The sequence below is a fragment of the Mesoplodon bidens genome (genome assembly GCF_964165515.1).
Source record: "Mesoplodon bidens genome assembly, chromosome: 1".
NCBI classification, from domain to species: Eukaryota; Metazoa; Chordata; class Mammalia; order Artiodactyla; family Ziphiidae; genus Mesoplodon; species Mesoplodon bidens.
This window is the reverse complement of record NC_138176.1, coordinates 113,370,065-113,387,491: the sequence shown is the minus strand read 5'-3', so window position 1 is coordinate 113,387,491 and position 17,427 is coordinate 113,370,065. Positions and strand designations below refer to the sequence as shown.

The 17,427-nt window shown below is 40.2% G+C and overlaps 1 protein-coding gene across 2 annotated transcripts in view; it reads left to right on the top strand.

The window, feature by feature from the left end:
- Positions 1-17,427, top strand: part of B3GALNT2 (beta-1,3-N-acetylgalactosaminyltransferase 2) — a 59,627-nt gene that overhangs the window by 37,367 nt on the left and 4,833 nt on the right. For both annotated transcript variants that reach the window (XM_081241187.1, XM_081241186.1), the window contains exons 6-10: positions 6,779-6,889; positions 9,248-9,326; positions 13,809-13,992; positions 16,406-16,531; positions 17,161-17,320. In XM_081241187.1, coding sequence (XP_081097313.1) covers positions 6,779-6,889; positions 9,248-9,326; positions 13,809-13,992; positions 16,406-16,531; positions 17,161-17,320 — 660 coding nt within the window. The remainder of the gene's footprint in view (positions 1-6,778; positions 6,890-9,247; positions 9,327-13,808; positions 13,993-16,405; positions 16,532-17,160; positions 17,321-17,427) is intronic.

Genomic DNA, 17,427 nt, shown 5'->3' with positions numbered 1-17,427 from the left:
TGTGGGGCAAGGAGAAAGAAGATAAGCTGTAATATTAACTTCAGGCTAATCACAGTCGTATGGGGCCTGCTCCATTATCTTGGTCAGCCTCGTAGAAAGAATTACAGTTTTTGATGAGTCGACAAAAAACCATTACTTTCCCTTAGAATGTCCTTGTCCTTAGGAAATACATGCTGAAGTCAAGGTGAAATGTATTTTACTTTCAAGCGATTGAACAACAAAGAACAAGAGAAAAGTATGTGTGTCTAGAGACAGAGATAAAGCACATATGGCCAGGGACTTCCCTGGCGCTCCAGTGGTTAAGGCGCCGCGCTTCCACTGTAGGGGGTGCAGGTTGGATCCCTGGTTGGGAACTAAGATCCTGCCTGTTGTGCGGCGCGGCCCAAAAGTTAAAAAAAAAAAAGAAAAAAAGGCACATGTTGCCAAATGTTAACAGCTGGTGAGTCTAGGGGATTTGGGTGGTAATTTCAACTTCTGTAGGTTTGAAGCTTTTCAGAATAAAAATTAGGTTGGGGCAAGGAGCTGCCTTCCTTGCCAGTGTTCAGGATGGTATATATGGCAGTAGGTACTCAGGACAGGAAGGACTCAGCCAAGTCAGGTAGTGGCTGTTTTAGTTATTAAGACTTCTACTGGCTAAAGCCTTGTGATCTTTATTTCCCTTGACGCTTTAAGCTAAACTGGCTTTTGGTTTTTCATTACATCTGAATAACATTTTTTCCTTCTATAAACACGCAGTTATTTAATAGTGTCTGCATCTGGGGGAGTAGGATTATGGATGATTTTTATTTCCTTCTCTCTGTGTATCTATTTTCTAAATGTTCTGAAATAAATATATATTAGCTTTTATTAAAAGAAAAAAATAAGCTTTTAAAGAGAACATATTCTTTCCTTTTATACAAAATCCTATTTTTGTTGAAAACCTGTTTAATTTTATATAGATACTCATTTTTGCTGCCTCAAGCCTAATTGGGCTTATTTGCACAGAAAAAATGATAGTGCTGAATGAGTTTGCCTGCCTATCATCAGCAGAGAATGCCCGAAGAAAAACAGGTTGTTGATCCCAGTTGCGAGGGAGAAGTGGTTGATTTGTTCATCATCTTATTCCTTCCACACTTCACAGTCGGCTAGAGTAACGTCAGCAGTATGGCTTATCAGCTAAGCAGGGCTCTTGCACTGTTTTCGTCGTGTGACTCACTAAAGCATAAATCTCACTGGGGGTCACAAATTTAAATGGAGACTGGTATGTGTTTCTTTTAAAATATTTATTTCTCTAATTTCATATTTCTCTTAGTGCACCTGAAACCTGAAACTAATTTCAATAAAAAGACTATTTTCATTCAACCTGAGTCACTAGAGACAGTATTGTTAGTATCATGGGTACTTATATACTTATTTTTTATGAAAGTTGAAATTCTTTAGAGGTAGTCATTTCTCCAATCCACAAGAAATCGTTAACAGTTACAGGTACAAAAGTACCGTGTATGTTTAAGCTACTCTGTTGGTTTGGATGACGAGTTAGAAATAGGACACAGAAGAATGGACAGCATAGGTTGCACATAGCTCACTTACGTTATGGGTGAGAGGACTTATGAGAGCTCATTTTTCCAACCTATACCGTGCTGTTCTTTCCTACCTTTTCCTTTGGTTTTATGATTTTATCAGGGAATTGCCATAAAGAAGCTGTTTCACATCTGCAGAGATTCCTAGCTTTGTGATTACTTTGTATGAGAGTAGAAAGTAGGCATGTGAGAGAAGTGGGGAATAGAAATTTAACTGTGCCATGGAGCAGGTACAGGGGAGGTGGAGACGGTAGAGCCCCTCCCTCCTCTCATAACAAAAACAACTGGTTATCAGTTGAGTGAATAAAAAAGCAGGATCACTTTTTGGGCCAATGAGTTTTTCTGGTAATTACTCAGTTTAGTCAACATTGTTGATGTTATATCACAACCCAGTCAAACAAAATGGAGTTGGGTGCCGGGCAGAGTCAGGTGCCAAGTGTCAGTTGAATGGACTGGGCAGAGAATTACTTGATTTGTCATCATATTTGCCAGATTTGTAGTTTCAAGGTGAAGCTTTTCTGAGGTCACTATAGCTTTTACTTTGGTATGGTTCATTTGGAACTATAATTGCAAAGATTCCCAGTGACCTAACTGCCACCTCCAGGGGACACTTACCTGGAGTCCTTACCCTAGTTGACTGCAGTTTTCTCTTAGCTTATATGATATGCATTCTTCTGGTTCAGCTTAATCTGGCCCAGTCCTTCTTCCCAGTACGTAACTTCATTATCTCCTCTTTCGTTTTCCCCTTAAACATTAATCATTAGGATCTGACACCCAGCCTTCTGTTTATTTTACTCATTCTTCCTAGACAGTTTCATCTATTACCACCTGTTTATTGCAGCCCAGATTTCTTATGAATTCCATACACACTTCAGCCACCTACTGAACTCCTCCACTTGGAATGTCCCCTGGGCGTTCTATGGTGATAGCATCTCCAGCCCACCCATTCTCATCTTCTCCTGTATTTTCAGTCTTGGGTCATAGTATCTCCTTTTTCTCAGGTACCCAAACCAGAATCGTGGGCTTTAATCCTCAATTCTCATATCCAAGCAGTCACTAAGTCCTATAATTTCTTTCTCCGAAACTTATTTGGTATCAGTCCTTCCAAACTTTATCACTATTAAAGTTTTAGAAGAAAGTAAAGTGTCCCAAGGGAAAGAGGTCGTTGTTGCCAGGAGAAAGACACCTGATTAACCCAAAGCAGCCTCACACAGTCAAGGGTCTAGGACTTAGCTTTTGGGTCCTAATGCTGACCTTGTGGAGTGTATAAACCAGAATGTCTATTGATTAATGTTCGATGGGTGTTAACTCATTAGAGTGGTTTGAATTCTTGTGGCCACTAGCTAGGAACCTCCTTCCTGATATGTCAAGGCACCTAAAAAACAATCTGAACCGTACTTGGTTTGGGAATTGAATTTGATTACAGCAGTGGGAGGTGGTGGGTGTTTTTGAGAGCTGCCTCATTCAGGTAGGATGTGACCAGAGTGCTTTATATCTTCCAATTATTCCATCTCCCCTTAGACATTGCTACTTGTTGCCAAAATTCTCTCTTAGACCAGCTTTCCTATAGTGTTTTAAGGTATTGATTTTACTAATTAAGCTTCAACCTTAGAGCTCTTCCCAGTTATTGGAAACATTGTTTCTTTTACTATAAGAATTTAATTAGTTCAACTCAGAGGGCAGTCTCTTTAAATTTATTTATTTATTTAATTGAGATATAATTGACATACAACATTATATTAGCTTCAGGTATACAATAAAATGATTCAATATATGTATTTGTTGCAAAATGATCAACACAAGTCTAGTTAATATCCATCACCAGACATAGTTACAAATTTTTCTTATGATGAGAACTTTTAAGATCTACTCTCTTAGGGGCTTCCCTGATGGCGCAGTGGTTAAGAATCCGCCTGCCAGTGCAGGGGACACGGGTTCGAGCCCTGGTCTGGGAAGATCCCACATGCTGTGGAGCTGCTGAGCCCGCGAGCCACAACTACTGATCCCACATGCCACAACTACCGAAGCCCCCGCGCCTAGAGCCCGTGCTCCGCAACAAGAGAAGCCACTGCAATGAGGAGCCTGCGCACTGCAAAGAGTAGCCCCCGCTCGCCACAACTAGAGAAAGCCCGCATGTAGCAATGAAGACCCAATGCAGCCAAAAATAAAAATATAAATAAATAAATATATTAAAAAGAAAAATCTACTCTCTTAGCAACTTTCAAATATACAATACAGTATTAGTAACTACAGTCATCAGGCTGTACATTACATCCCCAAGACTTATTTTTTTGTAAGCAGAAGTTTGCACCTTTCGATCACCTTCACTCGTTTTAGCCACCTCCCACCACCCACCTCTAGCAACCACCCATCTGTTCTCTGTATCTGTGAATTCAGTTCTTTTTGTTTATTTTAGATAAGTGAGATCCTTATGGTATTTGTCTTTTTCTGTCTGACTTATTTCACTTAGTGTAATGCCCTTGGGGTTCATTCGTGTTGTCACAAATGGCAAGATTTCATTCTTTTTAATGGCTAGTAATATTCCACTGTATATAGATACCATATTTTCTTTATCCATTCATTCATTGATGGACACTTAGGTTGCTTACATGTCTTGACTATTTTAAATAATGCTGCAGGGAGCATGGGGGTGCATATATCTTTTCGAGTTAGTGTTTTCATTTCTTTTGGATGAGTACCCAGAAGTGGAATTGCTGGATCATATGCTAGTTCTATTTTAATTTTTTGAGGAACCTCCAAACTTTTCTGTAGTGGCTGCCTCAGTTTACATTCTCATCAACAGTGCACAAGGGTTCCCTTTTCTACACATCCTCGCCAACACTTGTTATTTCTTGTCTTTTCAGTACTAGCTGTTCTAACATATATGAGGCGATATCTCATTGTGGTTTTGATTTGCATTTCCCTTATGATTAGTGATGTTGAGCATCTTTTCATGTACCTGTTCACCACCCATATGTCTTCTTTAGGGAAATGTCTATTCAGATACTCTGCCATTTTTAAAAACTGGCTTCTTTGGCTTTTTGTTATTGAGTTGTTTGAGTTCTTTATATATTTTGGATATTAACTCTTTATCAGATACATGATTTTGCAGATATTTTCTCCCTTTCAGTAGGTTGCCTTTTCCTTTTGTTGATAGTTTCCCCTGCTGTGCAGAGCTTTTTAGTTTGCTATAGTCCTACTTGTTTATTTTTGCTTTTGTTGCCTTTGCTTTTGGTATCAAATCCAAAAAATCATACCCCGAGACGGATGTCAAGTAGCTTACTGCCTATGTTTTCTTACAGGAGTTTCCTGGTGTCAGGTCTTATGTTCAAGTTTTTTAACACATTTGAGTTGATTTTTGTGTATGGCATAAGTTAGTGGTCCAGTTTCATTCATGTTAAGCACATGGCTGTCCAGTTTTCCCAACATCATTTGTGGAAGAGACTGTCCTTTCCCTGTTGTATATTCTTGGCCCCTTTGTTGTGAATTAATTGACCACATATGCATGGGTTTATTTCGGGGCTCTATTCTGTTCCACTGATCTATGTGTGTGTTTTTCTGCCAAAACCGTATTGTTTTGATTACTATAGCTTTGTAATATAGTTTGAAATCAGGAAGCATGATGCTTCCCACTTTGTTCTTCTCTCTCTAGATTGCTTTGGCTATTCGGGATCTTTAATGATTCTATACAAATTTTAGGATTGTTTGTTCTATTTCTGTAAGAAATGCCATTGGTATTTTGATAGGGATTGCACTGAATCTGTAGATCGCTTTGTGTAATATGGACATTTTAACAAGTTTTAATTCTTCCAATCTATGATCATGGAATATCCATTTATTTGTGAATGGATAAAGAAGATGTGGCACATATATATAATGGAATATTACTCAGCCATAAAAAGAAACAAAATTGAGTTATTTGTAGTGAGGTGGATGGACCTAGAATCTGTCACACAGAGTGAAGTTAAGTCAGAAAGAGAAAAACAAATACTGTATGCTAACATATATATATATATGGAATCTAAAAAAAAAAAAGGTTCTGAAGGACCTAGGGGCAGGACAGGAATAAAGATACAGACGTAGAGAATGGACTTGAGGACACAGGGAGGGGGAAGGGTAAGTTGGGACGAAGTGAGAGAGTGGCATGGACTTATATATACTACCAAATGTAAAATAGATAGCTAGTGGGAAGCAGCTGCATAGCACAGGGAGATCAGCTCTGTGCTTTGTGTCCACCTAGAGGGGTGGGATAGGGAGTGTGGGAGGGAGACGCAAGAGGGAGGAGATAGGGTGATATATGTATATGTATAGCTGATTCACTTTGTTATAAAGCAGAAACTAACACACCATTGTAAAGCAATTATACTCCAATAAAGATGTTTAAAAATAAATAAAATAATTCTGAAAGAACATTCTTAGTATATAAAATATACAGTATTAAGATAATTTATTAAAGCGTATACAGATTAATAAGAAAAATATAAAACTCAGTAGCTAAATGGCAAAGAAGCATGACAAGGCAATTCCCAGAAGAGACTATAATTCATAAACATCATTAGAAATCAAAAGAATCACCAATTAAATGAGGAACCATTTCCTTAAATCTACTAAATTAGCTTAACTTCTTTTACTAAATCCCATACTGGGAAGAGGACAATGCAACTGGCATTCTCATAAATCGCTAATGACCCTACAGGTAGAATTTGTTTTTGAAAAGCAGTTTGGCAGTGTGTACCAAAATCCATATAAAGTATCTCTATTCCTGTCCCAGTAATTTCACCTCTGGGAATTTATTTTAAATAAAAAACAAAGTATTGGGGAAAAATAAACATTTACACCAAAACATGCCTCACATTATTTTAGTAGCTATTTGGTAGTATCCAGATGTCCAACGGTAGGGAGACGTCTGAGTGAATCAGGATGCATTCACTCAGCAGTATTGCTACAAGTACTTGAAAAAGAGCAGTTGTAACAGCGGCAGTCGCATAAGGAAATGCCTTTGAAGCAATGGGAACTGACAGCAGCATGTAAAGCTGTCTATAAGGTCTTTGTAACTGTTGTTCTAGATGTGCTCTAAGATGTACACCAAAATGTTAGTATTGGCGTCTTAGTGGATAGCCAATGTGTCTTAGAAAAAACAAACTCTTCTCTAGAAACTTACTTAAAACCTAAATGACAGCGATAAAGAAACTGACTCACTGTTCATCTTTCCACAAAAGAGCTTTGAAGGTACAATCGTGTGGGAGAGCCAAGACCTCCAAGGCCTTGTGTCAAGAAATCTCCACAAAGTGACAGTCAATGATGGGGGAGGAGTTCTCAGAGTCATCACAGTAAGTCGTTCATTTTTTAAAGGTTGTTTAGCACACTTTAGCATTTTTTAATAAAAGTGTAAAAGTGTTTTTAAGTTTACTTTTACATCAACTCATATGGAACAGTGAATCTTACGTATTTTAGAACATGTACACTAGAAAATGTTGAGGCACCACATAGTAAAGATGCTCAAATGTTCTATGATGTTGTGACTTCAACCTTAGTGAATATATAGTTTTGCCTAAGTCTAGTGCATTTTAGAAAGTGCGATGTTTTATTTCTTCATAGTTTTTAAGTTAATGTTCTTTTAAGTTCACTTACTCTATAGTGTTCAGAATATTCACTATCTCACCTTGATAGTATGATGTGAGTTACAATACTATAGATAAAAGTATTAGAAAGTAAGGTTGAGTATTCACTTTCATTTATGTTGTTGGGATTTGTGACTTTTATTTTTCATTTACCAAATTTTCTTAAAATTTGAAACAGTTTGATAATAAAATTCTCAAAGTGTAGGATGAAAAAGAAGGTGTAGGCAAACTTAAAATGGTGACTTTAAGTAAACAAGTGGTACATGTGCTGCTCTCACACAGAATTGATGCTCTGATCTAATGATTAGGAAAGCACTTGGCATTTAAGGTCACAAGCTTAGTACATTCCGTTAAATATTAACCTTATTCACGTAAATCAATCCCTGAATTTGAAATGAAAATCATGTGGTTTGTTATTACATGTTCAGAAAACATCTGCACACTTCTGAGCCAGGCACAGTCATGGGCAAAACAGGCCCATTACTGGCCCACAGTGGAATTTATAGTCCAGTGAGGGGAAAAGACACTAGACAGATAGACCCACAAATTCATGTGTAATTACAACCTTAGCCTTGTAGGCCATGTATCAGATTTCATCCTTGATTATGAAAAGTCCTTTATTTAAGATACAGTGTTTTAAGGATTTATAGTTTTTTTTCTTTCCTTATTTTCAAAGCAAGTGCCTTTAATATCTTGCCTCCTCTTCTGTGTATGAAACTTAAAAATATCCAGAACATGCCAGAATTCTATACTGCTCAGTTGGTTGCACAAAAGGAAATCAGTTTACTTCTGAATTGAGGGTTAGATTTAAATGTAAAGACTCAAGTGATCTGCTCTGGGGGTGAATATGGCTGTGGAGGGCAGTGATGGCTTAAACACTCAGCTAACCTAAGAAAAAGTCAGATAACTTAGTAGCCTATTCTAAGAAACCCATGTAGAGCTGGAAGTTTTCCTAAGTCTTGCTGCCTTGCCAGCAAGTAATCATGTCAGAAAAATTTTAAAGACAAAATAAAAGCCAAGCTGTGACCTTTTAGACAGAAGTTAATAAACATAAGGTACTGTTAAGTACTAAACAAGCCAAAACAGTATAGATTGTACAATTTTAAAAAAAGAGTGTGCAATCTTTTGTAGACGTACAAGGTTGGAATCTGTAGCGCTCACCTTTAGAGATTTCCTCTACATTCAGCTACAAACCATATTCTGAATTGAATGGCGATTTTCCCCCAGTCACTGCAGAACACTGTCTCTCTACTGGCCTTATTAAAACATTGCTTTGTACAGGGACAGCTCTGCTAGAAGGATCTGTTCAAAGAGGACTACCCAGGCAGTAAGCCCTCTTGACCACCCATCAAGAAGAAACGCTGTAAACATGCTGAGGCGTGGCTGTGACAATCCCATCCAGCCCGCAGCAGCTGGATCGCTGGTAGGGTGTTAAGTTGGGGTGGAACACACAGAGGTGAGGTCCCTCACTTTGAGTAAGGGCCTGGGGTAACCTGTGAGGTAAAAGAGGTAAATCTCGTAATAACCAAAGATGCTCCACACCTTAGCGGTAGAAGGGACTGTTGTTGGCTGTTGGTACAGTGGGCACCTTCAGCAGCATCAGTAGTCAGTACGGCTCGGGCTGAACTGTTTGCTTAGGGGGCTTGTCTGCCTGGTAGCTGTCACTTTGAAATGTGCTTGGGTGTATTTGAACTCACGGGCATTTTCAATCTCCACGAAATCAGAGGTGGTTATAATTTTTTTTAAGTGGTGGAGTTCGGATGTAAAAGAAAATTGGTCTTGGTAATAGTGTTGGTAGCTAGTTCAAGAATACGTGATGCTATGTAGGCTGGAATTCTGAACACTAATCCGTAGATTACTGTGTGTACCTGATCTTGGACATTGGAATTAGATGACAAAACTAGAATGCTGATGTCATCCTGACAGCCTAAGTCTAGTGCATCAGCATCTTAGATGGATTTATGTGCTGTGGCGTCACATTATGAATTGTGCCAAATCAGTTTTCAAATATAAGAAATGTGTTCTTAGTAATAAAACACCAAGCACTTCTATTCTGGTTTCTTTCAGGCTGGGGAGGGTGCCTTGCCTCATGAATTCATGGAAGGTGTGGAGGGAGTTGCAGGTGGCTTTATTTATACTATTCAGGGTAAGTCAACTGGTTAAAAGTTGAAAAACATACTGAATCTCACCTACCTCATCTTCATACTTTTGACATCAAAGCTAATCTTTTTTTTTTTTTTTTTTGGTCATTAAAAATAGTAGCTCTGGGCTTCCCTGGTGGCGCAGTGGTTGGGAGTCCGCCTGCCGATGCAGGGGACACGGGTTCGTGCTCCGATCCGGGAAGATCCCACATGCCGCGGAGCGTCTGGGCCTGTGAGGCATGGCCGCTGAGCCTGTGCATCCGGAGCCTGTGCTCCGCAACGGGAGAGGCCACAACAGTGAGGGGCCCGCGTAAAGCAAAAAAAAAAAAAAAAAAAAAAAAATAGTAGCTCTATTGCTACCTAATTCACATACCATATACTTTACCCTTTTAAAGTATTTGATTCAATGGCTTTCAATACATTCAGAGTTCTGCAGCCCTCTCCACCACCCCAAAAAGAAGTGGCTGTGTTTGTCTTCTTGAGTGATGCTCCTGAAAATATCCACATCAATGAATCCTGTCAGTGATCTCTAAGAAAAGCTGTTGTTGATGGGGTTGCTCTTGGTCACTTGTCCTGATCATCACCTATGGAACAAAGGTGCCTAGTAGTGCATCATCTGGCTTCTGAAATCTCTGCAGATCATGGATTCCTATAAAAGAATTAGGACACAGCTTCCCTGAAGGCACACAGTGACTTGGGGAAAGCAGAGGCCGTATTCTGAGAGGCAGGTCTTCAGGGGTCTCCCTTAATAGTGCAGGGTTGAGGATGGGGCAGACCCCTCTGTTTGAGGCCACTACAGGTAGTCTGAAGATGTGAATGGGCTGTGGCTTTTTTCAATTTCTAGCATCTTTATTATCATAGAAGTATTTCTATTCTTACATCACCCCTAAGGGTAGGCTGGAATAGGTACACAGGTTTTACCCACAAACCTGCCATTAAAAATAGAGATTTAAAATTTACTGATCCTTAATTTTAGTCCAGAGATTTTTCATAAAACTGTGAGACCACTCTGCTAGGGAAGGTATGGACTTAGCTCACAGAGGCTAATGGCTCAGCCCTGGGGAGGACTCAGATCGGGTGGTCAGGCCAGTTTCTTAAGCAGCTCACACTGGGGGGCCGGGAACAGGTGTTACACACCATCTGACTTCATGTCTAGCGACTTCCTTTCTTTTGCCAGTTAACTCATGTATGTACCATCAAGAGTCTTTAAAAACTTGAGGGGCCCTTGAGACTTCTGGCACTAAACTGTTCTACAAGGAGCAACTACTGTACCCTAAACAACTGTTTGTCTTAAGTTTTCTCCCACTGAGGCTAAAGGATTAAGGTTGGGTGAGGAAAATTCCTTTCAAACAAGAGAAATAACTCAAGTGTTAGGCTAAAGGAATTAAAATGAATAGACTCTTCTTCTCATGTACTGGATATATCTGAAAATCTGACTATAATTTTTTAAAATCTGAGGATCTACGTGCTGTTCAGAAGAATCATGTGGTACACAAATTCTCAAATTTTGTTGGGCTGTAGCATCTCTGGCTGGGCCCTACCTCAAGCCTACAGAGTTAAAAATCTTCAGGATTGGAGCTCAGATACCTGTACTTTAATAAGCTCCCTAGATGGGTTTGATGCCTCCAAAGTTTGAGAGGCTGTAAACCACATGATTCTTGTAAATGGCACCTAGACAGATGATCAGATTTAAAACACACAGGGACTTCCCTGGTGGTGCAGTGGTTAAGAATCTGCCTGCCAGCGCAGGGGACATGGGTTCGAGCCCTGGTCCGGGAAGATCCCACATGCTGCAGAGCAACTAAGCCCGTGCGCCACAACTACTGAGCCTGCGCTCTAGAGCCCGCGAGCCACAACTACTAAGCCCACGTGCCACAGGTACTGAAGCCCACGCCCCTAGAGCCCATGCTCTGCAACGAGAGGCCACCACAATGAGAAGCCCGCGCACCACAATGAAGAGTAGCGCCCACTCGCCACAACTAGAGAAAGTCTGTGTGCAGCAACAAAGACCCAACGCAGCCAAAAAAAACCCCAACACACACACAGATATATTACTTTATTATACTCATATTTTTCAGATATATGCAGAATAAACCAACATGTACAATTTGTTAATGAAAAAGCCTGTATTTCTGCTCTTATCATCCATTCCTATTGCTGCAATTTTATAACACTTTCACCTTCGTTCAGGTGTTAAATTGTGTAATTTATCCTTATCTTTAAAGTGAAAGGACGTTAGAGTAGAGTGTAAGAGTTGAATGGGACCCGAGGTTATTTAGGCCTGTGTTTTTCAAAGGGTTGTTTGTGGTCCACCTGCATCAAAGTTACAGGAAGTCACAGGTTAGAAATACAGGTTCCTGGGCTCTACCCCAGACCTGCTGGATCTTTAGGCTTGGGGCCTAGGAGTCTGTATTTCAGTAAACAATCCTGAGAACCACAGACGTAGTCCAGCTCCTCCTTTTACAGATGAGAATGCCAAGGCCCAGAAACGTGTGACTCATCCAGTACCTCACCGACAGTGGCAGAGGTAGAAATCAGACACAGGCCCTCAGCCCCCACGCCCAATCTTGCTGTTTGCAGTCACAGAGAGCGGAGGGCTGGATTACGTCTCAGTTTCTCTCCCCCACCCCTCAGTCACTCACTTGTTTAGTTTTCAGAAGTTTTCTAATTTGAGACAGCTGAGAAAATCCTGCGCTAGTGATAGGATTGCTGCCTTATTTGAGGACAGTCCCTGCAGAGATGTGACAAATGATCCATTAGCTTGTGAGGTGGTAATTAAAATGTCTTTTAAGCACATTGGTCATAAGTTTTATTATAAAATATAAATAAACCAAAAATAGAGAGTGCTATAAGAAACACCCATGTACTTGTTGCTCAGAATTAACAGATGTTTGCATTTTGTCATATTTGCTTCCTTTCTTTGTTTTCAGAGAAATAAGGCATTACAGATACAGTTGAAGCCCCTTCCCTCCCAGTACTTCCTACCCCGTTCCTCTCCCTTCCCCTTGGACAGGAGACCACTGTCCTGAAACTCATGTGTACCCTTCCCATTCTTATTTTTCTACTTTCTACTACATGCATGTGTATACAACTTTTAATAACATACAGTTTTGTTTTGTTTTGTTTTGTTTTTTTGTGGTACGCGGGCCTCTCACTGTTGTGGCCTCTCCCGTTGCGGAGCACAGGCTCTGGACGCGCAGGCTCAGCAGCCATGGCTCACGGGCCCAGCCGCTCCGCAGCATGTGGGATCCTCCCGGACCGGGGCACGAACCCGTGTCCCCTGCATCGGCAGGCGGGCTCTCAACCACTGCACCACCAGGGAAGCCCGACATACAGTTTTGATTCAAGTATTTTATAATTTATACCTGTGGTATCACATTGTATATATCAATTGGCAAGATACTTTTTCTCACTCAGCATTATTTTTTAGTGCCATTCCTCTTAACATCCAAGATCAGGTTAATTTTTTTCTTAATTTATTTTACTGAAGTATAGTTGATTTACAGTGTTGTTAGTTTCTACTGTACAGCAAACCAATTCAGTTATATATATATATATATACACACACACACACACACACACACATTCTTTTCCCCATTCCTTTCCATTATGTTTCATCACAGGATACTGAATATAGTTCCCTGTGCTCTACAGTAGGACCTTGTTGTTTATCCATCCTATAGATAATAGTTCTCATCTGCTAATCCCAAACTCTCAATCCATCCCCTCTTCCCCACCCCCCCAGCCTTGGCAACCACAAGTCTGTTTGTTCTGTGTCTGTGAATGTTTCCGTTCTGTAGATGAGTTCATTTGTGTCATATTTTAGATTCCACATGTAAGTGATATCATATGGTATTTGTCTTTCTCTTTCTGATTTACTTAATATGATCATCTCTAGTTCCATCCATGTTGCTGCAAATGGCATTTCATTCTTTTTTATGGCTGAGTAATATTCCTGTGTGTGTGTGTGTGTACACACACACACACACCACATCTTCTTTATCCATTCATCTGTTGATGGACATTTAGGTCGTTTCCACGTCTTGGCTGTTGTAAATAGTGCTGCTATGCAGGTTCATTTTTTTAACTGCTGTATTCCATTATGTGAACATACCACAGTTTAACCATTGTCCTATTGGTGGGTATTCAGGCTGGTTCCATTTTTTCACTGTCACAAACAATGCTGCCATAAATACCCTTGTGAGTGTGTAAAATAATGTCTCTGGGGATATATCTACAAGTGGACTTAGCGAGTCAAACAGTGCACACATCTTCCGCCTAACTAGGTATTGCTGAATTGTTCCCTGCAGTGAGTGTAGCCCTTTATTCTCCCACCAGCAATGTGTGGGCGTTGCCATTTCCCTACCTCAGAGTTCCTAACTGTGTTGTTAGGTTACCTTGGGAGGAGGGTTAATGCAATAATGTTACAAGTTCTGGGTCTTAAGTTTGCAATAGCCTTTTTCTTCAGCTCTCTTTTTCCTTCTTAGAAGGTGATGCTCTCTTAAAAAATCTTCATTCTCGCCCTCGAAGACTTCTTGATCATATAAGTAATCTCCACGAGGAGGATGCCTTACTGAAGGAGGAGAGCGGCCTCTATGATGATATTGTGTTTGTGGATGTTGTTGACACTTATCGAAACGTTCCTGCAAAATTACTGAACTTCTATAAATGGTAGGTTATAAAAATGTTGGGTAGGTATTGTTTTATTTTTCTTTTGATGTAGAAACAATTTATCAACATCAAATCACTGAGAGTTTTTAAAAAACACACAAACCTAAGAGCATTGTGCACCTGGGATGTGATCTGTTGTATCCTGGTTCTTTGTGAGGACTGATCTTCTAAAATGCTGCTGCTTTATTATTTCGATGAACTGATCCATAATGTGAACACTATTAATGTATAAAAAACAAACAAGGCAAAAGCTGATTCACTTTGAGTCATTCCTACTTGCATAGTTGTCTTGAGCCAACATTAGGTGAAAATCAGTGAGTCTGAAAATGGCCTATCTTCAGGCATTTTCATACCCACACACCTATATCCCCCATTTACACCCAGGTTACTGATCTGAATTCCATTCAGCTGAACATCCACATTATATTTCCGTTCTCTCCTCCAACCCATTTAAAAACGACCTGCCCTAATTCCAGAAGCTTTAATAAGACGAAATTCAGCAACCCTTATAGTCTACCATATTGTTAACTTCCCAGACCCTCCAGTATTTCTCGGATCTTGGTTGTAACTCCTTTTATTATAATACCACCAATAATAATATACTATAACAGTGACTCTTCTTAATTGAATACATGTAGTTGTTAATATTATTAAGTTACTCTAGGGTCCCATAACTTGCTGTGAGCCCCCTGATACTGTCTGCCCTGACTGTAGAACTGAAACCTTCTCTCTCTCTCTCTGTCTAGACCAAACCCATAAAGTATATTCACGTCTTTTTCTTTTTTGAAACTTTATCAGGGAACTTGTTGCTCGGTGAGCCCCAGAGCCTGTCCCTTCTTTTCTTCTGTTTTGCCCTGAGCAGAATGGGAAATCATCAATCCTTTATGGATATAGTTCCCTGGTCCTGAGGGGTAGACAGTTTAATTTATGGGTGGTAGTTTCATAGCTGGGGCAAGTCAGTGTAATCCTGGAGTCATCTTGTGGGTAGAGGGCAGATATAAATGCAAGCTGGAAATGTGGGTATGCCTAGAATACCAGGATTAAGTTTGACAGCTGTACTAAGAGAAAGAACCTTCTTTTAGCTCAAGGTCACCAATGGGGTTCCTGTTATGGGTCGGCCAAGGCGAGAGCGAGGATGTAAAGAGGTGGAGTGGGAATGGGGGTCCAGGCAGTGGGAGATCAGGACTGCCGAGTTCTAGGGCTTTCTATAGGGAGCTGACTCCCAGTTGTGGAAGTTCAATTTGGTCTAATTACTACCTTCAGTTTAAGTTTTGTCTCTTCTACTACTTGCGTATCTCTGTGATCTTGGCCTCGCTCCGTAGTCTCTCTGCCGCTGTCTGTTCTGGGCCATCATGTGCACCTGGAACGCTGCAGTGACCTTCTGACAGGCTGTACGTCCAGACCCACTTCCTAGTAGCCCATCCCCCCATCTACCCTCCACATCGTAAATGACATCTTTATTTTTCATTCATCTCTATTCAGGTGATCCATCAGTGGCCTCAGTGTCCTTTATCACAAAAGTTTATTTCTAATTAGCAAATATTATGTATGGCCTATGCTATTAACTAGAAATGAACTTTAGAAACGTAGGGTTATGCTTTTTGTTGTGGACCCATTGTTAAATTCACCATTTTGTGGCCTAATGAAACTTTCTCCAGATTTCTTTAATTCAAATTTCTGTCTTCTGACTGGTTCCCTCGCAAGACTCTGGGTAAAAGAGGTACAGGGATTGGCAGTGTGAAATCAAAGAGTCAATTTTGTTTCTAGTTGCCATTATATATTTTTTTAATGTCTAGATAAATGAAATCACCCTCTTGTGCCTTCCAGAAGGTCATTTGTAATAGCTGAATTACTGGAAATCGTTTCCAAGGGAAAATGTACTTCAGTGTTATAACTCAGCTTTTTAAATACCGTAAAATACCTGAGTGTACTATCAATAGCAGCATGGAACACATTCGGTTGTACGACGGTGTTCTGTGTGAGAGGCCAGGTGTGGCATCTGTCCCCTCATCTGCGTGGCCCTCTCATTAAGAATGCAAGGGGCAAGGTTCAGATGCTTAATAGGTATGCCGGCCTGACCTGGGCAAGGCCTAAGAAGCATTTGTTTGATTATATATTCTACTTAAGCCAGATCTTTTTTCATTGTATTCTTTCTTCTTCCTTTATACCTTTTAAAATTGGCGTGGCACCTCTCTGTTTTACCCCTTTGTTAATATTAAGTGAGGACTGTAGCTGGCAGCAGTGATGTTCTGTTAGAGCAGATGCTCCCAATATTGGATGGATAAAAGCTGGACGAGCATACAGATAGTACAGGGCCAGTTTTCATTAAGATGTTAGCAGTGTCACCACATTGGTGTTGCTTTGTTTCCTCGTATGGACGCCCTGACTTTCATATCCCCCCTTTCGCCAACAGGACCGTGGAAACAACCAGCTTTGATCTGTTGCTAAAGACGGATGACGACTGTTACATAGACTTGGAAGCTGTATTTAATAGAATCGCCCTTAAGAATCTGGATGGGCCTAATTTTTGGTGGGGAAAGTAAGTTAAACATTGTTAGGCCATTGGCGTTCATTTCATGTACTAAGCATATGTTAATTTAGAATGAAATATACAAGTCACTTATCATAAGAAAAATGTGGTTGAGATAGGAAATTTCCCTATTAGGCCCCTGGGTCACTATATTTTATTAATCTACAATTAGAGGGGAAGAAACTCTCTTAAATGGAAAACCTCAGGCTAATGTAATGAAGGAGGGAAAATGATGTGGCTTTTATCCTCATGCCCTACATATTAAGCGCTACTCAAATTAGAAGCTGCTGTACATTAGAATAAATTTTTGACATTTCTGAAACCATTTTCTATGTGTCTTTAGGAATGCAATAGGGATTGGTGATTTATTTTTCTTTTATTTATTTTTAATATATCTACACAAGATGATTCAGAAACTCCATAAATACAACTTGGAGAGAATTTAACATATTGGTCTTTTATATAAAACACCACTAGATAAATAATTCCTGTCCTTAGACGAAAACAATAATCTCTCATTCTTCTTTCCTTGCTTCTACAGCTTATTCCTTTGTAGTGATAATTAAGCACTCAAGCTTAACTAGTGGTAGGATACGTGTCAGAGCAACACAAAGAAGCCGACTCATGTTGTATGTCAGTTTCAGATTGAATTGGGCCGTTGACCGAACCGGGAAGTGGCAGGAGCTGGAGTACCCCAGTCCCGCTTATCCCGCCTTTGCGTGCGGGTCAGGGTATGTCATCTCCAGGGACATCGTCCACTGGCTGGCTGGCAACTCGGGGAGATTAAAGACCTACCAGGTAATTAAGGATTTCTGACCTAAGAGTACACTCACCAAACAAGTTTTATCCCACTCAGTATTCCATCATTAAAAGCACAGCCAACTGATCTTGGGGAAAGGCATGTT